This window comes from Spea bombifrons, chromosome 4, assembly GCF_027358695.1.
Source record: "Spea bombifrons isolate aSpeBom1 chromosome 4, aSpeBom1.2.pri, whole genome shotgun sequence".
In the NCBI taxonomy this organism is placed as follows: Eukaryota; Metazoa; Chordata; class Amphibia; order Anura; family Pelobatidae; genus Spea; species Spea bombifrons.
The window spans coordinates 26,221,511-26,247,408 of NC_071090.1; the positions used below are offsets into that span (position 1 = coordinate 26,221,511).

Sequence of the window (25,898 nt, forward strand, 5' to 3'; positions counted from 1 at the left end):
TAGGACTTGCTCGTAAAAAAACATATTTTTGTTTATTTTATTGGTATGGTAACAGTGGAGAATTTTTACGTTACCATATTTTTTTTTTTACTAATCTCACTGATTAGTGAGCTGGGCTCCATTGACCTTGCATTCAACCTGCAGGAGGAGCTCGAGAGTTCTCAAGAGGGTCTATTTTTGACGCCATCTTGTAAATGATGTTGCCACCATTCACATGTTGGGGTAGGGGGGTTGTGTTGCTACATGCTTCAATATCGTGGCATGTCAGCAACACTGTTTATGCTTAGGAATTGATTCTGATCGCTTCCTAAGCTATTTTAGCCTGGCACAGCCGCCGCGATCTTTGATGATCGGTGCTGCGGCGGCCTCCCCAGATCCACAGCCAGCCTCACTTGTGATGCTGCAAATGTTTAACAGCAGCCCGTACATGTACAGGCTTTGTCGTTAAGGGGTTAAGGATTTCCACACAATATAATTGAGAACATTTCAAGGTGCACAAGACAGAAAAGGCACAATAGAAAATGGCAAGCAAAACTAGGCTTTTGCCCCTATTTGTTTGACCAATATTTGATGGATCAACAAAGCTTGATAAATCACATGTCTAATATCCAATTTGTGATTAGCAGCAGTGAATATGTGAAATGTTACCCTTTGATGCTCTGTGTCTGGTCAATGGTTTCAGGCAGAGGTTGCCCTCTAGTTTCTGGGAACAACAAAACCAGGATGCCCATAATAGCAGTCAGACTCCCCATAAGGATATAAGGCAGTATACGATTATAAGCACCTATTGAAAAGAAACAGGATAATACTGAGCATTTCATTTTTATATGCCATTTTGAGCATTTATGAAATCTTACGCCACCTATGATAGATAACAAGTACTTAAAATTAACCGTTAATAGATATCGGATAATATAATTACTCTTATTGCCATTAAGTTTTATTAAAGTGAGTTAAAGTGCCAGCTTTATATTTGATGGGGAAATGAAAAACTGAAGACAGCTGTAGACCAACAACTTTGCACAAAAATAAATTAATTGGCACCCTCGCCACAAACTTCCCATTTAGAGCTGGGTTCCTCAGAGAACATACCAAGGTAGACAAAATATGGTGAGACGACACTACCAACACGGGAAGACATTGACCCTACTCCCACTCCCATGTTCCTGATCACTGTAGGGTAAAGCTCAGCAGTGTAAACATATGCCATGGAAAATGCCGCTGTAACTCCAAACTTTCCTATCATCACCATAACAGTAGACAGGATTTGAAGATCTATCAATATACAAAAAAAAGTTCAGTGAATAAAATGTTTGTGTTTGCTTGTGGTATAAATGTATACATCTCAATACAGTTCAAACATTTCAAAAGTTCTATTTCAAATGCCAGTACAGTTTTTTGTATTTTTTCAATACCAGAACTTCTTGCAGTTACCTTTACCATATGTTGGTTTAATCAAGATCCCCCTTCTCCTGAGTTCGATGTATCCACACAAATCATACATATATTTTTTTTGATTGTTTGAAACCATAGAAATTCATAAAACTATACCAAAATAAATATATTTTTTGCAATTTTGATTGAATTTCTTTCTACACAGTAGGTGTCACTGATAAACAATGTCCCAATTTAGGCTGCTGCCAGCACTTCTGCTGGGGCTTCTATGACGAAGAACTGGCGTCACATGGCCTTCTGATGCTCCATCATAGAAGCTCCAGTGAAAGTGCGGGGTAGCAGCAAAGGTTGTCTACACGCATCGCGCAGATGTTCACCGGCTGTCCCCATTAAGACACCATGGAGTCAGGAGCACGAGGGGCAGATTGGCGTATTGGGTGGGGAGGGGCAGAGTGGTATATCAGTGGCATATAAGAGGGTACAATGAAGGAAAAAATTATTTGATCCCCTGGTGATTTTGTACGTTTGCCCACTGTCAAAGACACGATCAGTCTAATTTTAATGGTAGGTTTATTTGAGCAGTGAGAGACAGAACTACAACAAAAAAACCCGGAATAACGCATTTCAATTAAGCTTTAAATTGATTACCATTTTACTTAGTAAAATAAGGATTTGACTCCTTTGCAAAACATGACTTGGTACTTGGTGGCAAAATTCTTGTTGGCAATCACAGTGGTCAGACGCTTCTTGTAGTTGGCCACCAGGTTTGCACACATCTCAGGAGCCATTGTGATAGAGATTAGTGTACAATGACACACGTTAAATTTTTTATTCTGCTGTTTGTTTTAACATCCAGTTTGTTCATTAAATTATTTTAAACAAATGAAACATTTGCATTTTTTTATCTAATTGAAAAAAAATAAAAAAAATAAAAAAAATATATCAAACAGCAACTGTGTAAATTCTATAACAAAGAAAAAAGTAACCAACCTTGAGGCACCAGCTGCATCAAAAGAAGTACAATTCCACCAAGCAGCAAAGTAGAGCTCATGGAGTATCTTCGGGCTACGTTCTTCAGCAGCAGCCAGGCAATAATGTATGACGGGACCTCAATGGCAGCCAAGAGAAAACAGTTTAGAAATGGGTCACCATGTAAGTTTGGGGTATTTAGCGAAACGCCAAAATATCCAATAGAAATTATCAACCTGTAAAAGAATTGAAAAAAAAGTGCACAGTTAGGTACAAGATAACATATATGCATCAGCTTCTGCTGTGGGGAAATCTAATTTAACAGACACAAGCTATATGCACACTGAATCTTTATTTATGTTTTGTTGGTTGTAATGCCAACTCACCTCTAAACCAGAAATATAATCCATCTGATGATTAAGTTATGAAATCTGTTTAGAAAGCAAAATGCAGTCACCACAATCACCCGTCTTGATTAAGCTATCCTTGAAAAACTGATATTAGACTATAAGGTTGGCACAGGACCAATGTTTTAATTTGAAAAGAAAAATAGAAGCTGGGTTATTTCAATTAAACCTACTGTATTCTGCTATGTTCTTGGTATTATGAAACGTATACAAACACAGGCAGATATGGTAGATATTTATCCTTCAGGTTTTTTTTACGTGTGCACTAAATGACCAGGGCAGTTTTTGTGCTTTTGTTACGTCTTTATTCAACTGTGATAGCCCACTTACTCATTTAGTGTATCCACACACATAATATGTTTTTTCAGCTCATTTCTTTTGAAATAATTATAAACCATCATTTAGTTTCACCTATATACTGTATATCACAAATGTGAGTACATCCCTCAAATTTTTTTAAATATTTATACTGTGTAACAGTCCCCTCAAATATAACACACAGCCATTAATGTGTAAACCTTGGCAATAAAAGGGAGTACACCCCTAAGTGGAAATGTCCAAATTGGGCCCAAAGTGTCAATATTTTATGTGGCCACCATTATTTTCCAGCACTGCCTTAACCCTCTTGAGTATGGAGTTCACCGGAGCTTCACAGGTTGCCACTGGAGTTCTCTTCCACTCCTCCATGACAGCATCACGGAGCTGGTGGATGTTGGAGACCTTGCGCTCCCCTACCTTCCGTTTGAGGATGCCTAACAGATGCTCAATAGGGTTTAGGTCTGGAGACATGCTTGGCCAGTCCATCACCTTCACTCTCAGCTTCTTTACCAAGGCAGTGGTCATCTTGTAGGTGTGTTTGGGGTCGTTATGTTGGAATACTGCCCTGCAGACGCCGCTTAGGCCGGGAGGAAGAAGGGCAAGGTCTAATAATGCCTACGTCTTCTCAAGTCTCTTATAACTAGGTATTCTACGCCTGTGGAGATCTGCTGACACGAAAGTGGATGCACTGCTCTTACAACTACCAGCTAAGTAGTTGATTTGTTTTTGATTTATTTAATCCTCTAGGTGCCTAATTATCCAACTTTTCATCTATATACAGCATATGTGTTACCAAGCAGACCAAAAGGTGGTTAATAATGACTCCATTATCCCTACTTCGATATGCACACTATTTTTTTTTTTTTTTTTTTTTTTTAAATAGTCTTTGCATTTATAGTACAAGAAGACCTGGCTGGGATTTTTTTATAAGCTCCTCTGCAATTTGTGTGGCATTTTTCCATAATAAGCTATGCTGCTTATGTTCCAACGATTGCACATTTAGCCTATATACATGTCAGAAGGGGCTGATGAGGGATACAACTGAGCTCAGTACGCAGGAAAACAGGATAAGGCACTTAGCCGATAAGGCCCACGCAGAGTCAGGACACAAGCCGAGGTACAGTACACGAGAAAGCAACGGAGTCAATAGGGTAGCCAAGGTCAGTATACGAGGAATCCAAAAGGCCGTTTAGCAACAGCAGCAGCAAAGTCAGAGGGAAGCCAGGTAGGTACACGAAAAAATCTATAATAAATAAATAAAATATATATACACACACACACACACACACACATAAACACACTGTCAATGTGCTCCCTTTAAAAATGGCCACTAAAAGAAAGCAGAACAATAATTCTCTAAAAAGATCACATTAAAAGGGATAAAAAAGTAAAACAAGCGGGATCTGTGTCAGAATTGTTCTCTCCCTCGTTGGACAAAACTAAGGAAATAAAAAAAAAAAAAAAACTTAACCCCTTAACGTCCATTGCCGGGTCAGGCACGTCATGCAAAACGGTCACTTAACGACCTATGACGTGCCTGACACGTCATGAGACTTAAACAAGCTTAGAAAGTGATCAACGATCACTTTCTAAGCTTAAACGGTGTTGCTGTAATGCCTCGATGTCGAGGCATTCAGCAACACCGAGATCGGCATGATGGGCCATGTCTGGCCCCTCTCCGGGGCGTCAACAGCAGCCATACATTGTATGGCGACGGACGCCCGTTTTAAAAGCGTTTATCAACGATCACCTCCTAAACGTCAATGGTGTCGCTGGAATGCCTCGATCAGGAGGCATCCAGCGACACCAAACACTTACCTCTGGGTGGGCTGTGACCGCTCCGGAGAGCGGTCACAGCCGCACGCTGTCTTCGCCATCCGCAAGATGGCGGCGGCCCGGGAAAAAGAATAATAAAGTTTTAAAAGTTGGCTAGATGGTCTCCAGACCCTCTAGAAAACTCTGGCTCCACTTGCAGGTTGAATACAGGTACTGCATTCAACCATACAAGTCAAAGGAGCCCAGCTTTCTAATCACTATGTGATTAGTAAAATATTAAAAAATATATATATATATTAAAAAAAAAGGAAAAAAATAAAAAGCTTAAAAAATGGTAACATTTAAAAATTATTATGCTTTAGAGGAACTATCCAGTTCCAGCAAAATGTAAAAAAAAAGTCCAAAAAGAGTAAAATAAATAAAATAAAAAAATAAAGTTTATTATTATGAGCAAGTGCTAAAATTAGCGCTGTATCTTCCCAAAAATCCTGACATGGAAAAATTTAAATAAAAGCATTTCAAATACCCAAGGGGTGTCTAATTTAAAAAAATGAATGGTTTGATGGGGTAAATTGGAGTGGCCGGGCTCAAAGATAGGGCATAGACACAGACTGACTGAAATGGGGGGGAAAAAAGCGCACTTCCAAAATGTGGCATTTTAACCCCAAACACCAGACAAACCCATACATGTGGGGTATGACTGAACTCGGGAGATGTTCCTGAACACATATTAGGGTGTTGTTTGATAGTGACGTATACCTAGAGCTATAAATTTATACCCAAAGTACAATTTGTGTGAAAAAAATACAAAAAAAATACTACCACAAAGTGTGGCAAAGGCTGGTGGTAGAATCTGATGCATGGAAAGGGTTAAATACTACCATTTTAAGTACCTTGGGGTGTCTAGTTTTCAAAAATATATGGTTTTATGAGGTAAAATGTAGTGGCCAGGCTCAAAGATAGGGCATAGGCACAGACTGACCAAAATAGGGAAAAAAAAGCGCACTTCTCAAATGTGGCCTTTTAACCCCAAACAGCAGTCAAACCCATGCATGGGTGGTATCACTGTACTCGAGAGATGTTGTTGAACACATATTAGGGTGTTGTTTGATACGTATACCTGGAGCTATAAATGTATACCCAAAGTACAATTTGTGTAAAAAAAAATACCAAAAAAATACTAACACAAAGGCTGGTGGTAGAATCTCATGCATGGAAAGGGTTAAAATACTAGCATTTGAAATACCTTGGGGTGTCTAGTTTTCAAAAATATATGGTTTGATGGGGTAAATTGAATTAGCCGGCTTCAAAGATGGTCCTATTAGGACATGGGGGCAGAATGACCAGATGTAAAAGTTCCAAGTTAAAAAACGTGCACTTCCTAAATGTGGCGTTTTACCTCCCAAACAACCCAACAAACCCATGCATGAGGGGTATGACTGTACTCGGGAGATGTTGCTGAACACATATTGGGGTGTTGTTTGAAAGTGATGTATACCAGGAGCTGTAAATCCATACCTGAAGAGCAATTTTAGTGATAAAAAACACAAAATAAATTACTACCACAAAGTTTGACAAAGGCTGATGGTAGAATTAGTGCATGGCAAGAGTTAAAATTGTAGCATTTGAAATACCTTGGGGTGTCTAGTTTTCAAAAATATATGATTTGATGGGGTAAATTGCATTGGCCGGCTTCAAAGATACCCGAAATGGCACATGGGGGGAAGAATTACCAGATTTGGGAAAAAATGGTTTTGAAATAGCAAAACGCTACTTGTACTTAATGCTCCATAACGTACAGAAAAAAGCAAAAAAACATAAAAACATTGGGTATTTCTAAACTCAGGACAAATAGTAGAATATATTTAGTAGGTTTTTTCATTAGCTTTTTTGGATGAGTAAAAGATTTTTTTTTTTGGTCAGATTGCTACTGTGTAATTTTACCATTTTTTTCTAGAAATAGTGGGTTGATATGTATATACACGATATACACTGTGAAATAGGGAATTCAGGTTCTGCCTCAGTGACCATTGGTGGTGCCTCCCCTATGGTATGGAATTTAGGGTGATGGTCTTCTATGCTGGGTTTGGATCATCTTAAGGACACAATGAGATCTATCAATCTTAACAGATGTATGGTAAGAGTATATGGGTGTGTGTGATACTAAGGCCTCGGCCTGGGACATCTCTCTGACACTGGAGGGGCAGAACATCTCACCAGGGGATAAAATTGACTTTTTTGGAAAATCAGTGAACCTCTCCAAGAACCCCTGTGAGAACTTCTCTTAGAATCTCTCCTGAAACTTTCTATGGATTTGGAACATCACTGAAAATCCTCAAATTCAACAAGGACATTGAGGTTCCCGCAGATGACCTAAATTGGTTTTGTATAATCAGGTTTTTCTGAGTTTCTTCTTGTTTTATTTTTACAAACTGTATTATATATTGTCTCTCTAAATTATCACCTTTGTTCATATTTTTGTACATAAGCACTGTGACATTCATCAGATTAAACATCAGATTAAACTATATTAACCCAGTTTCAGTCTCTGGGCTCTAGCTGAACTAGGGCTGCAACTAACGATTATTTTCATAATCGATTAGTTGGCTGAAAAAAATTTAAAATAATGTAATAAACAAATTATATTAAATACAAACAGCATAATAAAAAAAACTTCGATAAAATGCATTTATTGTATTTATTTCCCAACCAGCCCCCCCAATTTATGCACGTTTGAGCCCAGACATGCCACGCAGCCTCGCACATATTCCACTCCACGCTGCCTCCCACATACGCCACTCCACGCTGCCTCCCACATATGCCACTCCACGCTGCCTCCCACATATGCCACTGTGCCTGATACACCTTATACCCCCTGATACACCACTCCATCCTCCCCAAACATGCCATGCTGCCCTCCCCACATATGCCACTGTGGCCCCAGACCTGCCTTATACACCCTGATACACCACTCTGTCCTCCCCAGACATGCCACACAGCCCTCCCCACATATGCCTTATATACTGTATATGAATTATACCCCCAGATTTGTCACTCCGTCCTCCCCAGATATGCCTTACACCCCCCCGATATCTCATAGTCCCCTCATAGAGTCACAGACCATACATTTATAAATAAGTACTGGGTTAATCTTCACTGCCCCCAGGATTTAGATTCCCCTTAGTTTGCCCCCCCTTTACCTCTAACTGTGCCTTAAGTTAACTTTATTGAATTAATTACATTAACCCTCAGTCCTCATCATTAAATTAACCCTAAACACCCCATTAACCATAACTGCTCCTAAATTAACCCTAAACACCCCATCAACCGCAGCATCCCCTAAATTAACCCTAAAGACCCCATCAACCACAACAGCCCCTAAATTAACCCTAAACATACCATTAACCAAAACTGCCTCAAATTAACCCCAAACACCCCATTAACCACAGCTGCTCCTAAATTAACCCTAAACACACCATTAACCATAGCTGCCCCTAAATTAACCCTAAACAACCTATTAACTATAGCTGCCCCTAAACACCCCATTAACCATAACTGCCCCTAAATTAACCCCCACCTCCCCTAACTTTCAGTAGCCCAAATATTAATGTTATACTTACAGTTAGATGAGTGTCACAGCCATGTGGTTCTGGCCTTCTGGGAGAAGGGGCGGGGCCAGTTGTCACAGTGATTACAGGGAGGGACTGGTAAGTAGGAGCTGCTGCTGTGATTCAGACTAAACAGATTATATAATGAGGGGTATTTTTCAGAGTGTTTGCTCTGAAAAAACCCTCATTTTATAATCGATAAAAATCGATTCAACTAATCGATAATGAAATTTGTTGGCAACGATTTTCATTATCGACTATTATCGATTTTATCGATTAGTTGTTGCAGCCCTAAACTGAACTCTACCTTTTTATACATTTTTGATTGGTTTAGTGTGGTACTGGGCGTTACCGAAGCGTCCATAAACTGTAGATTAAAACATAACTTGGTGGTGGCAGCGTATTACCAGTCTGGTGTGGGTTTTTGTGGTATTTAAACATAAGTGAGTGACCAAAAGGCTGGGATCATTAACCCTATGTGTCCAGTTATCCGATAGCTAGCCTTGACCGTATTCATCCCTTATTTTTCCTAGGCTGTTACTAGGTAATTTGACTAAATTATCTTTATAATTAGAGGGTTGATAGGTATGTTTTTACACAACTGGATGTGTAATAGGGAAACTGCTAGTACCCCTATTTCATATTAGTCCCAGAGTTCGGGTACACCCACCATGAGTCCCCCCCCACCACAGACTGTCACTACTAAAATCTTTTAAATTTCTTTTCCTAAATAGGGGGTTGACACATATACTCCTTGGCAAGTATACCATTCGCTTGATAAAGATTTCACTCATTTCTGTAAAGTGCATTTATCTTAATTATATATTGATTATATTTTATGTTCTTCCACAATTATAAGCAGGGTTAAAAACATAGAAATAAGGAACAATACTTGGTCTGACCACAATATTCTATTGGCGGAGTTTAAAAATAATATAACTACTAACATCAGAACCACTTGGAAATTACATGATTCCCTTACATTAATAAATATCACGTTTTCTTTATAATAAAGTTAATAAATGTATTATTTAAACAGAATAAACCTAAGGAAACACCCCCATAAAATAACTGGTGGACATTTAAAAAGGTTGTGAGAGCTTACTTAATAAAACTTAAGAGTAAAATCAAGAGATCAAGGGAGGGGCCTTTCAGAGCTTTATATTTCTTATAACCAACTTGTCTCAGAAAATAAAATGTCCCTTGCCGGGAATTCCCACAAGGGGAGTCCCGGCAAGGGGGATTGTTTAAGCACATTGTGCAGACGTGCCGGCAGCGGAGGTTGTTTACGCTCACATTGCCGCAGCCGGTGAACGTCCGCACGATGCGTTTTACCTCTGCCCCCAAGACTTAGCAGAGCAGACTCCCAAGTGTCTTGCGGGGCCGGCGGGGGACATCTACGCAATAAATGTATACAACTTCCGGGGGCCGGCACTTTCGCTGAGTTATATACGTGTATTACGTAGATGTCCCCCGCCACCCACGCAAGACACCTGGGAGTCTGCTCTGGTAAGTCGGGGGGGGGGAGTAGAGTGGCAGCATATCACGAGGGGGGGACAGAGTGGCAGCATATCTCAGGGGAGGAGGACAGAGTGGCAGCATATCTCGGGGGGGGGGGGCAAAGTCTTTTGGACACCAGATTTTAATTCTATGTCTCTCAGGGTAAATTCTCAAACGAAATGACCAGAGCTAACATTCTCCCTATTCTGAAACGAGGCAAAAATCCCACAGACAGTTATAGGCCCATTTTGCTTATTAATGTTGATGTCAAGTTATTTTCATCAATTATTGCTAATAGATTCAAAAATATACTGGATACTATTATAAATCATGATCAAGTGGACCTGGCAGAGAAGAACTCTTAACTCTGTCGGTTAATGCCGAGAAGGCTTTCGACCGAGTCAGTTAGGATTTTATGAGTGGAATATTGATGAGGCTCGGAGTCACGGGGTGGATACATAGGGCAATCATGTCTCTCTACTCGAACCCATCAGCCAGATAGAAAAATGTATATTTAGATTGAATTAGGTCACTGGTACAGGTTATAAGACATATAACATACACAAAACATTTGATAATACAAAACAAAAGGGATACTTAAGCACATTCTTGGGAAACCTCTCAGCTCAAGGCTTCTCCCGAGCGCCATCTTGCGCAGCTTTGTTCTGAGTCTCCTAACCCAGCACTTCTGTTCACTGCGCTCTCTTTTCTTAGACTTTTCTTTTGACTATTGCAGCTCCTAACTAATCATTCCAGAATTCCTTTTACCTCCCAGAAAGTGGTTCACCTGACCCCTCTTTCCAGAGATTTCCTGTATGACCCAATTATGGAGGAGATCCAGTATGTGAAAACACACACATCTAATACATCTTCTACTTCGGGTGTCTAACCCCTCTGGGGGTATCCCACCCCTGTTGGAGGTGTTGTTCCAAACCCTTTGTAGTGCAAATGACCTTACATTGTAAAGCCAGCAATCTCGCCTTACAGAAACCCAAATCTTCCCAAAAACATTATGCATAAAATGTAATATCCCATTTTAAAGGCACCCTTAATTTCTTACAGACAGGGTTGTCGTCTGTCTCCACTCATATTCATTATGTCTGTCAAGCCATTAGCTATTTGCATTAGAAACAATTGTAATATTTAAGGTTTCCCCGCTAGACATCATGATTTAAAGATCAACCTTTATGTCCATGATATTCTAATTGAGATTTCCAGCCCACTGGAATCATTAATTTATCTTATGAAAGAAATCAATGCACAGGGCCGTGTTTCTAACTAAAAAACGAATGTAAACAAAAATATACTATTAGACGTTAATATGGACAGCGTCAAATGAACCAGATAAAAAAAGACTGACTTTTCTTTGGACAAAGTCTGATTTCGTCTATTTAGGTATACACCAGCTGGGTACACCCGCCGAACGTTGCTTCCTCCGCCCCATGGCCACCGGGACGCCAGCTATTAACCCCTTCACCGCCAGACAGAGCCAGGATTGCAGAGAGAAGGGGCTGCTTTACCACTGTGGCTAGCTGAATCTGGGCTACACCATGGGGCTATTGTCCTGAAAAGGACAATATGTGATCACAGCAGAGGACACAGCTCTTCAGGAACCTCGGCGACACGGTAATATACGAAAAGTATAGCAATACAGCGCTCTACCGCCCTGACAAGGGCAGCACCGAGGCTTACCTCAACAACAAGACAGGACTCGTAGTGCGTTAAAACAGGAACTACCTTATTTAAACCAAATACAGAATTATATATACAAGTAAGAAAAAAGGGCCAGACAAATATCACATGACCTAATTACCATGTCAGGAAAGAAGGAAGAATTAGATCAAATCCTGCAACACAATATCCGGGGGAAGGACAGAATGACATGAGACACAATTACATTAATTGGAGCTCACACTTACAGTTCTGAGTCGCTGTGTGGGAAATGTGGTAAAACATATAATATGGAAAATCAGTAAAAAGTGGGTCCCTGTACCCACTTCTCCAAGAACAGAACCCCTTCTGATGTCAGGGTCCATTGTCAGCAGGCTACCCATCAGTCCCCACCAAAAGCCCCAGTGACGGAAGGTTCGGTCACATATACTTAACCCCTGAAGGATCAGGCTGTGTTTTACCTTTTGTACCATTGGGACCGAGGCTGTTTTAACACTTTTGCGGTATTCGTGTTTAGATGTAATTTTCTAATCACTCATTTAGTGAACCCACACAAATTATATGTTTTTTTTCAGGACAAGAAGGGCTTTCTTTAGAAAAAAAAAAAAAAAAAAAATATGATGAAAAATGTAAAAAAAAAACCCCACATTTTCTGACTTTTACCCAAAAAATCTTTTACTCATCCAAAAAAGCTAATGAAAAAACCTACTAAATATATTCTATTTGTCCTGAGTTTAGAAATACCCAACATTTTTGTGTTTTTTTTTGCACGTTATGGAGCATTAAGTACAAGTAACATTTGGCTATTTCAAAACCATTTTTTCCCAAATCTGGTAATTCTTGCCCCCATGTGCCATTTCGGGTATCTTTGAAACCGGCCAACGCAATTTACCACATCAAATCATATATATATATATTTTTTTTTAAACTAGACACCCAAAAGGTATTTCAAATGCTAGAATTTTAACTCGTTCCATGCACTAATTCTACCACCAGTCTTTGTCAAACTTTGTGGTAGTAATTTATTTTTTGTTTTTTTATCGCTAAAATTGCTCTTCAGGTATGGATTTAAAGCTCCTGGTATACGACACTTTCAAACAACACCCCAATATGTGTTCAGCAACATCTCCCAAGTACAGTCATACCCCCCATGCATGGGTTTGTCGGGTTGTTTGGGAGGTAAAATGCCACATTTAGGAAGTGCACATTTTATAACTTGGAACTTTTACATCTGGTCATTCTGCCCCCATGTCCTAATAGGACCATCTTTTAAGCCGGCTAATTCAATTGACCCCATCATACCATATTGGCGCAAATATAGGCCGCACTTCCCCCCCCCAGTTTAAGTCTTTAAAGTTGGGGTGCGGCCTATATTCAGGGTCCAGCTCCCGATGCCCGGGACATGCAGTTCCGGGCAGGCAGCAGGGTTAATATACACCCCCCCCCCCGCAGCGGGGAGTGCCGGCACGGGAGGTTGTCCAAGCGCATCGTGCAGACATTCACCGGCTGCGGCAATGCGCGCGTAAACAACCTCCGCTGCCGGCGCGTCTGCATGATGTGCTTTAACAATCTCCCTTGCCGGGACTCCCCTCGTGGGAATTCCAGGCAAGGGAGATTGTCAAAGCACATCATGTAGACGAGCCGGCAGCGGAGGTTGGTTACGCGCATCGCTGCAGCCGGTGAACATCCGCACGATGCGTTTTCACTCGCCCCCCCCCGACTTACCAGAGCAGACTCCCGGGAGTCTGCTCTGGTAAGTCGGGGGGGGGCTACAGAGTGGCAGCATATCTTGGGGGGGGCAGAGTGGCAGCATATCTATTACAAAACTTTTTCTTTAAAAAAAGCACCAAACTTTTAGGGTCCGGCCTATATTCGAGCCAATACGGTATTTTTGAAAACTAGACAACCCAAGGTATTTCAAATGCCAGTATTTTAACCCTCTCCATGCATGAGATTCTACCACCAGCCTTTGCCACACTTTGTGGTAGTATTTTTTTGGTGTTTTTTTTTTTATTTTACATTTATAGCTCCATGTATACGTCACTATCAAACAACACCCTAATATGTGTTCAACAACATCTCTCGAGTACAGTGATACCACCCATGCATGGGTTTGACTGCTATTTGGGGTTAAAAGGCCACATTTGGGAAGTGCGCTTTTTTTCCCTATTTTGGTCAGTCTGTGCCTATATCCTATCTTTGAGCCCGGCCACTCCAATTTACCCCATCAAACCATTCATTTTTTAAGTAAGACACCTCTTGGGTATTTGAAATGCTTTTATTTAAATTTTTCCATGTCAGGATTTTTGGGAATATACAGCGCTAATTTTAGCACTTGCTCATAATAATAAATTTTATTTTATTTATTATTTTTTTTATTTTTTATTTTTTGCTGGAACTGGATACTCTGATGCATAATAATTTTTAAATGTTACCATTTAAAAAATATATATTTTACTAATCACATAGTGATTAGAAAGCTGGGCTCCATTGACTTGTATGGTTGAATGCAGTACCTGTATTAAACCTGCAAGTGGAGCCAGAGTTCTCTAGAGGGTCTGGAGACCATCTAGCAAACTTTTTCAACTTTTTTTTATTTTTTTTTTTACAGGGCGGCCACCATCTTGCGGATGGTGAAGATCACCGGTACTGACGGCTGTGCCCGTCCTGGGGTAAGTGGTGTGTTGTGGACATGGATTGCGTCATCCATTATTAGTGATTCACATCACAGATGCAATTTCTGTATCTCCCTTTGGATAAACCACTCCCCTAACTGTGGCATACATTACAATACCAATTAGTTCTATTGTTTAAGAAGTGCCTTACCTCTACCACCAGGTAGCACTAGAGAGTGAGTGATGTGTACATCTATTGTTTATCTAAGACTATAGATAATGGCTACCTACATGAAAAGCCATGTGGGCTATGCCAGGAACAATGGGATATCAGGAACTCCAGGAAGAAGGAGGATGGGAGGAGAAGAGACTGGAAGGACAAGAAGGAAGCAGCATGGCAGAAAAAGTATGAAATAGAAAGCTGCTCTTCCATCTTGGGCTAGTTAAGTGCCAAGAAGCTAGGACTAGTTTAGTGCCTAGTATTGTAACTAAGAATTAGAAAACAACTACTGAAAGAATCCTTTAAAGTCTTCTATATGATCCTGGTATCTAGAGCCATTTTGGAAACAAAACACCAAAGAAGTCATTTGATATGCTGATACTCTTTGAAGCTAAGTACATATGTTACTACAATGTTATTAGAATATAATTGTTGACTGTCTGTAACTTTGTTATGGTAACCTTTTTCGATATATTGTTTTTACCGCTAGAGGTATTAATAAAGTATATCATTATATATCATAACATCTGTTGGTATTCGTCTTTGAATAATTTAACTGTATTCCTGAATCAAATTTATTGTTGTATTGTTAGATGTGTTTTGTCTAAATTGTGTATTTAAATATTAGCATAATTTTGCATAAAACAGGCCACGACCACAACAGTGGTGCCACTGAATGCCTCCTGATTATTATCGATTTTATCGATTAGTTGTTGCAGCCCTACAACAACATATGTTCCCTGGGTTGGGTCCATATCTCAGCCCCCTAAGTCGCAGCACTTTTGTGATTGTATTGTCCATTTTCATTCTCATCGTGTTACTATTTTATGATTACCATTATTGTTATTTTTCTCTTAGGCATTCTACATGCAGATGTATACATTCTTCTGTCAGTCATTTTGTTCTTTTTATAATAAGAAAATAAAGAATGATTATAAAAAAAAAAAAAAAGGTAATTTTTCTAAACGTTAAAAGGAAACTCCAGCCATACATATTTTAATACATGATAGCTCCATGTTCCCTTTAAATTGCTATATGGTCCATTTTGCAAGTGCATGGGGGATTCTGCAGAATTTGCATCTCCCTGCATGCTGCGTGCAGGTGTTTATGTAAACCCCAGAGCACATGTGTAACGTCTTAATTCAAATAAGAACACTTGACAGTGCAACCAACAGTGACAGGTTTGCAGGTACTGCATTTAACCATGCAAGTCAATGGAGCCCGGCTTACTTTTCACAATGTGATTAGTAAAATATATAAAAAATTTAAAAGGGTTACATAGTTACATATGAAAGAAAAGACATGCGTCTAAGTTCCCACAGTTCAGCCTTTCCCTTGAAAAAGTAAAAAAAAATAATCTAATGACCACCAGGGGAACCATCTAGTTCCAACAAACTTTGTATTATACATAAATATATGGTTTGATGGGGGTAAATTTAACTGTCCGCCTTCAAAAACATCCAAAACAGGAGCAAGATTACAAGATTCTTAAAATGTTTTGAAATCATTGACATATAACTTGCAAAAAGAAAAAAAAAAGTTAAACTCTATGATCAAAATAAAGGTTAACCTTAAGCCCCTGTTGCCCGGAAAAAAATACATAACTTGTGTGGGTACATTAAGTGAGAGAAAAAAATTACAGATAACATTTTTGCGATGCTCATGTTTATCAGCCTCAGTCACAAAGGGTACAAAAACTATTTGCTTTTGCTAGTGACATCATTGACACGTAAAGTTAATGTTATATAAAAATTATATATTTAATTCTGGAATGCCTATGTGCTAATATGACAGAGGACAATAAGCGGCACTGAACACACCTGCCTTACCTTGAGCTACCTCACACCCGTGATATGCCAGAGAAACTTAACCCTATGCTGCCCTAAACTCTCATGTTACAAACGAGCTAAATAATCCTATGTATCCAGTACATCCAGAATACCCCACATGTATAGGTAGGGCATGTTTTTTGACAGAGCACTGGTGAGACCTCACTTGGAGTATTGTGTACAGTACTGTATCTCCAGAAGGATATAGATATGTTGGAGAAAGTTCAGAGAATGGCTACTAAAATGGTTCATGGATTACGGGATAAAATTTACCAGGAAAGGTTTAAGGATCTTCACATATATACCCTGGAAGAAAAACGTGACAGGGGTGCATACGATAGAAACATTTAAATACTTACAGGGAATCAACACGATAAAGGAAGAGTTTATTTAAAAAAGGAGAGATACCACCACAAGAGGATATAGTCTTAAGCTAGAGGGACAAAGGTTTAAAGGTAAGTGGTAGATGTTAATACAGTAAAGACATTTAAGCAAGCAAGGGATAGGCATAAGGCCAAACTAGATTTAGGATAAGGGCAGGTACTAAGGAAAGTACTCAGAGGTTGGGCAGACTGGATGGGCCTAATGGTTCTAATCTGCCGTCACTTTCTATGTCTCAATCATAAATGAGAAGCAGGGGCGTACCTAGAGTATTTGGCACCCGGGGCGGATCCTGTAAGTGGCACCCCCACCCCCTCCCCCCCTCCAAAATGTAAAGACATCTACAAAATTATGTTGGCAAGAATATTTATTGCACCAATTTGTAAACTGTATGTCAACTGTAAACAACAAGAAATCTGAAAAAATAAATTAACTTCTAAGTAAAATAAACACGTTTAAATAACATTTACTGAACATATAATAGTGCTTTCTTTAATAACCCTCCAAAAAAAAAAAAAAACAGCATCCACATTGCCCACATAGAACCTGACCAGCACCCAAATTACATACACATAGGACATAAGAAATTGCCCATGGGAAACACTAAAACAATTTTAAAAAGGCCAATTTCAATAAGATAAGGGCAGCTTTAGAACGTATACTGGCATAAACTCTTTAGGGATAAAAACACTGAGGGAAAATTGAGTATTTTCAAATAAATATTAGCAAGGTACACTTCTCAATATGTACCTCTAGGTAATACATTTAAAAGAAACAAATTGAAACCAATGTGGCTTAGTGGGGAAGTTACCCAGAAAATTAAAAATAAGAAAATGGCTTTTACAGCATTTAAATCCGATGAATCAGATGCATCCTATATATAAGATATAAGGAAACCAATAAAGATTAATCAGTACTTAATCTTGCCTTAGATTCAGGATAACTTTAGGCCTATCCACATTTTTTATTTTTATTCCTTTTGTTAGAAAAAATTAAATTAAAGGGATTTATCATATTCCAGCTGTCTCTCCTTTCCTCCAAGCAGTACATATCGAGATTAGGGCTGCAACTAACGATTATTTTCATAATCGATTAGTTGGCCGATTATTTTGTCGATTAATCGATTAATCGGATAAAAAAAAATGAATGTAAATTTTTCATTTATTTAAAATAATTTAATAAACAAATGATGTTAAATACAAACAGCAGAATAAAAAAAACTATGATAAAATGCATTTCTTGTCTTTATTTCCCAACCAGCCCCCCCAATTTATGCACATTTGAGCCCAGGCTTGCCACGCTGCCTCCCAGACATGCCACGCTGCCTCCCACATATCCCACTCCACGCTGCCTCCCACATATCCCACTCCACGCTGCCTCCCACATATACCACTCCACGCTGCCTCCCACATATACCACTCCACGCTGCCTCCCACATATGCCACTACACGCTGCCTCCCACATATCCCACTCCACGCTGCCTCCCACATATGCCACTACACGCTGCCTCCCACATATCCCACTCCACGCTGCCTCCCACATATACCATTTCACGCTGCCTCCCACAAATACCACTCCACATATACCACTCCACGCTGCCTCCCACATATACCACTCCACGCTGCCTCCCACATATACCACTCCACCCCCACATATGCCACTGTGCCTGATACGCCTTATACCCCCTGATACACCACTCCATCCTCCCCAGACATGCCACGCTGCCCTCCCCACATATGCCACTCCACTCTACCCCCAGATATGCCACTGTGGCCCCAGATATGCCTTATACACCCTGATACACCACTCCGTCCTCCCCAGACATGCCACACTGCCCTCCCCACATATGCCTTTTATAATGTATATGCCTTATACCCCCAGATATGTCACTCCGTCCTCCCCAGATATCTCATAGTCCCCTCAGAGTCACAGACCTGTTCACAGCACACTGACACCATACTTTTATAAATAAGTACTGGGTTAATCTTCACTGCCCCCAGGATTTACATTCCCTTTAGTCTGCCCCCCTTTATCTCTAACTGCACCTTAAGTTAACTTTATTAAATTAACCATCAGTCCTCATCATTATATTAACCCTAAACACCCCATTAACCATAACTACCCCTAAATTAACTCTAAATACCCCATCAAAACAACTACCCTAAATTAACCCTAAACACCCCATTAACCAAAGCATCCCCTAAATTAACGCTTAAGACCCTGTCAACCACAACAGCCCCTAAATTAACCCTAAACACACAACTGCCTCAAATTAACCCCAAACACCCCATTAACCACAGCTGCTCCTAAATTAACCCTAAACACCCTATTAACCATAACTGCCCCTAAACACCCCATTAACCATAGCTTCCCCTAAATTAACCCTAAACACCCCATTAACCATAGCTGCCCCTAAATTAACCCCCACCTCCCCTGACTTTCAGTAGCCCAAATGTTAATTTTATACTTACAGTTAGATGAGTGTCACAGCCATGTGGTTCTGGCCTTCTGGGAGAAGGAAGGGGCGGGGCCAGTTGTCACAGTGATTACAGGGAGGGACTGGTAAGTAGGAGCTGCTGCTGTGAGTCAGACTAAACTATTATATAATGAGGGGTATTTTTCAGAGCGTTTGCTCTGAAAAAACCCTCATTTTATAATCGATAATAATCGATTCAACTAATCGATAATGAAATTCGTTGGCAACGAATTTCATTATCGATTATTATCGATTTTATCGATTAGTTGTTGCAGCCCTAATCGAGATACCTCAGTCTTTAATGATAATTGTTCTGCAAAACTAGTTAACATTTTAGCAGCCCTATTCTGAATATTCGCCAAAATTTAAATATCTTTCTGGAAAAAGGGTCTTCAGTACTGTACGCAATACTCTAGCTGAGGCCCGACTAGAGAACTTTTTTTGCTTTGTAAGTAAACATAAATGCTATCTGCCTCTGACCAAGCCCATCAAGTGGGAGCATGTTGAAAAACTCAAACACACTAAAGAAAAGAGCTGCCAAATTTCCATTAGCTATAGAATAAAACTGATGTGATAAGTCCAAGTAGACAAAATAGGATAGTTTCAGTAAAGGGGAGCTACTCCGGGACGTGCGTTCCATCGTTGCGCGCATACCCCCCCTCGCGGCATAAGAAGGAAGAAGATTCTGTTCCGTAACATCGGCCAATGCGGATGTTACTACTTCGGTCTGCTCAACACCCGGGGAGCAATCGGAGGAGGGATCCCCCTGTACACATGGAGGTGGAAACACTATGCTTTGGGGATGTATTCCTGCTAAGGGGACAGGACAACTTCACCGCATCAAAGGGTGATAACCTCCTTCCCTCAGCCAGGGCATTGAAAATGGGTCGTGGATGGGTATTCCAGAATGACAATGAGCCAAAAGACACGACCAAGGCAACAAAGGCGTGGCTCAAGAAGAAGCACATTAAGGTGCTGGAGTGGCCATAGAAAATCTGTGGAGGGAGCTGAAGGTTCTAGCTGGCAAACGTCAGCCTAGAAACCTTACTTGGAGAGGATCTACAAAGGAGAGTGGGACTAAATCCCTCCTGAGATGTGTGCAAACCTGGTGGCCAACTACTAGAAATGTCTGACCACTGTAATTGCCAACAAGGGTTTTGCGACCAAGTTCTAAATCATTTTTTGCAAAGGGGTCAAATACCGATTTCACAGAGTAAAATGCTAATCAATTTAAAACTTATTTGAAATGCGTTATTCTGGATTTTTTTTTTTGTTGTTATTGTCTCTCACTGTTCAAATAAACCTACCATTAAAATTATAGACTGATCATGTCTTTGTCAGTTGGCAAACGCACAAAATCCCTAGGGGATCAAATATTTTTTTCCTTCACTGTAATTACACACATTTCAAAAGTGTCAAAGGCTTTTATTTACAATTACATTAAGCTTATGCAAAGAGTCAATATTTGCAGTGTTGACCTCTTATTTTCAAGACCTCTGCAATCCTCCCTAGCATGCTGTCTAATTTATGGGCCACATTTGGACCGATGGTAGCCCATTCTTGCATAATTAATGATTGAACTTTGTCAGAATGTGTGGGGTTTTGTTGGTCCATCCACCTCTTGAGGATTGAGCACAAGTTCTTAATGGGATTAAGGTCTAGGGAGTTTCCTGGCCATGGACCCAACATTTCAATGTTTTGTTCCAAGTTACTTAGTTATCACTTTTGCCTTGTGGCAAGGTACGGCATCATGCTATTCATGGCTGTGTTCGTGGCAAAAATTGTGAGTGAGCCCACTCCCTGGCGGAGAAGAAACCCCACACATGAATGGTCTCAGAATGCTTTACTGTTGACATGACACAGGGCTGATGGTAGTGCTCATCTTTTTTTTTTTTTTTTTTTTTTTACAGGATACCCCAATCGGAAAGGAGACTGACAATGACTTTACCCCAGTCCTCATAAATCTAATCCCTGTACCTTTTGCAGAATATCAGTCTGTCCCAGATATTGTTCCTGGAGAGAAGTGGCTTCTTTGCAGCCCTTCTTGACACCAGACCATCCTGCAAAAGTCTGCGTATTACTTGCGTTTTACTGTGCGTGGAGATGCACTCACATCTGCCATTCCCGATCACGCAGCTGTATCAACTTTGGGAGACAGTCCTGGCTCTTACTGGACTTTTTTTGGGCACCCTGATGCATTTTTCACAACAATTGAACCTCTCTCCTTGAATTTCTTGATGAGCCAATAAACGGTGGATTTAGGTGCAATCTTACCAGCAGCAATTTCCTTGCCTGTGAATCTCATTTTGCGCAAAAGCAATGACAACAGTACATATTTCCTTGCAGGTTACCAGAGAAAGAACAATGATGTCAAGCACCATCCTCCTCTTAACCCCTTAATGACAAGACTGCTTCTTACTCTTAGCACACTTTGGGACACAGGCTTAACATTTTTCAGTTTTGCTGTTTAGCCGTTTTCTCCTCTCATTTTGCGCACCCACACACATATATTGTTTTTTTTTTCAGGACAAGCAGGGCTTTCTTTAGATACCATTATTTTATCATATCATCTAATTTACTATAAGAAAATGATAAAATGGTGATTTTTTGTTGTTGACTTTCACACTTATCTGAAAAATCTTTTACTCATCTGCAAAAACTAATGAAAAAACCTGCTAAATAGATTCTACTATTTGTCCTGAGTTTAGAAACACCCAATGTTATGTTTTTTTCTGCAAGTTATTGAGCAATAATTACAAGTAGCGTTTTGCTATTTCAAACCCATTTTTCCTGAAATCTGGTCATTCTGCCTCATGTGCTATTTCAGGTATCTTTGAAGCCGGCCAATGCAATTTACCCCATCAAACCATATATTTTTGAAAACTAAACACCCCGGGGTATTTCAAATACTGGTATTTCAACCCTTTCCATGCACCAATTCTACCATCAGCCTTATCCAAACACTGTCAAACACCCCAATACGTGTTCAGTAACATCTCCTGAGTACAGCAACACCCCCCCCCCCCATGCATGGGTTTGTTGGGTTATTTGGGAGAAAAACGGCCACCTTTGTGAGGTGCGCATTTTTTGGCACTTGGACATTTTTGTGTTTGGGTTTGTGTCCATGTCCCATACTTCATCCTTGAAGCCGGCCAGTTTGATTTGACACACACACACACACCGTATTTGCTCGATTATAAGATCTGAATATTAGTTTAGGAAAAAAAAAAAAAAAAGAAAAAGCCTGATTATAAGATTACCCTATAGGAAAAAAGTTTTACCAGTAAATGTTAATTCATGTAAACTATGGAAACTATTTTTTTTTTATAAAAGCTATGATTGAGAAAGATATTTTGTTTTAATTTCCTTTTATTTTCCAACTTGCACATCTGCTCCCAGGCTTGTCACTCTGCCCCAGAAATGCCTTATACTCCCTCTCTCACTGCCCAAGATCTTGCTACCCAATTCAAAGAGAAAATCGAGACTATTAGAAAAGACCTCTCTTCTTTACAACCCCCTCCTACACCACCCATCACCACTCTCTCCACTCCTCCCATACTAACTGCCTTTTCCCCTACAACCAAAGAAGAGATAGCCATTCTTCTTTCTTCCTCTCATCCAACAACCTTTCCCCTTGACCCCATTCCATCACACCTCACCTCACAAAGTCTCTATATGTTCACCCCTTGGTCCAACACTTACCCACCTATTTAATTTCTCTATATCGTGGGCGAGGCATTTCAGCAACACCATTTAAGTTTAGGAGGTGATTGTTGAAACGGGCGTCCGCTGGGAGGGGCCAGACATGGGCCATGATGCCGATCTCTGTGTTGCTGAATGCCTCGGCATCAAGGCATTACAGCAACACCGCTAAAGCAAAGAAAGCGATCGTTGATCACTTTCTAAGCTTGTTTAATGACGCGTCAGGCACGTCATAGGTCGTTAAGTGACAGTTGTCCATGATGTGCCTGACCCGTCAATGGACGTTAAGGGGTTAAAGGTCATCCCATACAATCTCAAGCAAGTCAAGAGTTCAACCAGGCCACTCCAGAACCTTAATTTGGTTTATCTGAATGGCTCATTGTCCTGCTGCTTTACCTAACCGCACTTGAGCTGCTTTATGGAGAGCAGGATTCATGTTCCATCAATTATGGATAGTCACCCACGTCCGGAACCAAGAAATCCCGAGACCATACAACCACCAACATGACTGACTGATGTTACGTTCTCATTGTGGAATACTCTTATCTTTAAGTCAGATGTAACGGGACCCATGTCTTCCAAAAAAAAGTTCCACCTTTGACACATCAGTTCTCTCACACACACACAAAGTCTTTAGGGGTCATCAAGATATTGGCAAACGCGAGACAAGCCTTTGTGTTTTTTTTTTTTTTTTTGTTAGTGGCGGTTTTCACCTTGCAGCTCTCCCACGGATGCCATTTTTTGCACAGTGTCTTTCTAATTACGGAATCATGAACACTGACCTTACCAGTTCACTGGAGTCCCAAAGCCTTGGAAAATTATGTAACCCTTTCCAGACTGATAGAGGATAATGGCTTTGTTTCTTAACTGTTCTTTGAATTTAGTGTACTAAAGTGGCTAGCAGTAATTGTGCATGGGTGTGTCAATGAAATTGAACCCAATTATCAACTACATTTGGTTAATTTGTTGATTTAGTAACTAAGGGGGCAATTATTTTTTCCACATAGAAACAGTTAGGATAGGATAGCTTTTTCCTTCTATACATGAAATCATGGAAAAACTGCTGTTTGTTTTCTTGGCTTATCTTTGACTACTAGTAAAATTACAAAAGAAAGCAAGAATTCTGCACATACTGGCAAACTATTGAGGATTCCGTCACACTATATGGCCATACATTGCTTTGATGTAGTGGCGGGCTAAGCAATATATGGCCATATAGTGTGACGGAATCCCCAACACTTGGGTGTGTTTTTTTGGAATAGTATTTGCTGGTTATGTGATGAATTCTTGATTTGTTTTGTGTATTTATTGGTCATTATTCTAGCAGCAACCTGGGTCTTTTTATGCCAGTTAGTTTGATGATCTAAAACATTTAAGTGTGACAAATATGCAAAAATATAAAAAATTGGGAAGAAGCAAATAAAGTACTGAATTCACTCCCTACCTAACTGACTCATTCCATCTCCCTTTACCTTCCTGGAGCTTTGTTTCTAGCTGCTGTGAGCAGTCATGCTTTTGCTGTGGGGTCACATCAAGTCATGTTTATGTGACTTTGTAAGCTGAGTGGGCAGGTTCCAACTTTTTTTTTTTTTTTTTAAAGGAATTTTGGAGGGGCTCGGACAACTGACCCTCCTGCCACTGCTCACATAAAAAATACCGTATTGGCTCGAATATAGGCCGCACTTTTTTCCCTCACTTTAAGTATATATATATATATATATATATATATATATATATATATATATATATATATATATATATATATATATATATATATATATATATATATATATATATATATATATATATATATATATATATATATATATATATATATATATATATATATATATTCGGGGTCTAGGGCCAGACGCCTGGGACTGGGCAGGCAGCAGGTTTAGGATACAGATCCCCCGCAGCAGTGCAGGGGACCTGAATCCTACTCTCTGATACTCTCAGACAGCCTCCCCTGCCAGCACTTTCCGGGGGGGGGGCTCACCGGCACGGGAGGTTGTCTAAGCGCATCGTGCGGACGGTCACCGGCTGCGGCGATGCGAGTAAACAGCCTCCGGCAGCGGAGGTTGTTTACCCGCATCGCCGCAGCCGGTGACCGTCTGCACGATGCGTTTTACCTCTGCCCCCAAGACTTACCAGAGCAGACTCCCGGGTGTCTTGCGGGGCCGGCGGGGGACATCTACGCAATACGCGTATACAACTTAGGGTGCCGGCACATCCGCTGAGCGCCGGCACCGGAATTTGTATTCGCGTATTGCGTAGATGTCCCCCGCAAGACACCCGGGAGTCTGCTCTGGTAAGTCGGGGGGGGCCAGAGTGGCAGCATATCTCGGGGGGGGGAGGAGGAGGACAGTGGCAGCATATCACGGGGGGGGACAGTGGCAGCATTTCTCGGGGGGGGGACAGTGGCAGCATGTTTGGTGCTTTTTTAAAGAAAAAAAATTTTTCTTTAAAAATGCACCAAACTTTTAGGGTGCGGCCTATATACGGGGGCGGCCTATATCCGAGCCAATACGCTATATATATCAGTCTCAGTGTGAAAAGCGTTTTTTGAAAGTATGCAGACAGACGAGAATAAATGAAATGATTTGTCTCAGATGACTTAAGCCGATTCATTGCATTTCTTTTCATCCTTAAATGTTAAGAATAACTATAGCACTTGCTTTTTGTTTCTCAGTATCTAAAATACCAAAAATATAGGATTTAGGAAGGTGCTTTTTTCCAATTCTGCAAGTCAATGCAGTATGGACTGTTGTAGATTTCAGCACATTTTTTTAAATGCCTTTGGGTAGGTACAAAGGCTGATGATGGATGTAAGACACTTCGGATTGTACATTAAGGGCAGCATTACTTTATTGTCCACTAGGAATACTACCGTCATGTTTCTTGAATTGTTATAAGAAAACTCGCCATTATTAAAAACGTAAGCATCACTTTCATGAGATTTAGTATTTGACTTAGATGTACGGTATGGTGCAAAAGTTTTAGGCAGGTTTGAAAAATGTATGTTCATTTA

The 25,898-nt window shown here is 40.3% G+C and overlaps 1 protein-coding gene across 2 annotated transcripts in view; it reads right to left on the minus strand.

The window, feature by feature from the left end:
• Positions 1-25,898, minus strand: part of LOC128491171 (organic cation/carnitine transporter 2-like) — a 66,590-nt gene that overhangs the window by 5,755 nt on the left and 34,937 nt on the right. Inside the window, exons 7-9 of one of the 2 annotated variants that reach the window (XM_053463394.1) lie at positions 2,386-2,600; positions 1,093-1,275; positions 649-784 (exon numbers count right to left, since the gene is read on the minus strand). In XM_053463394.1, the coding sequence (XP_053319369.1) occupies positions 649-784; positions 1,093-1,275; positions 2,386-2,600 (534 nt within the window). The remainder of the gene's footprint in view (positions 1-648; positions 785-1,092; positions 1,276-2,385; positions 2,601-25,898) is intronic. The other variant, XM_053463395.1, reaches the window with a different exon arrangement.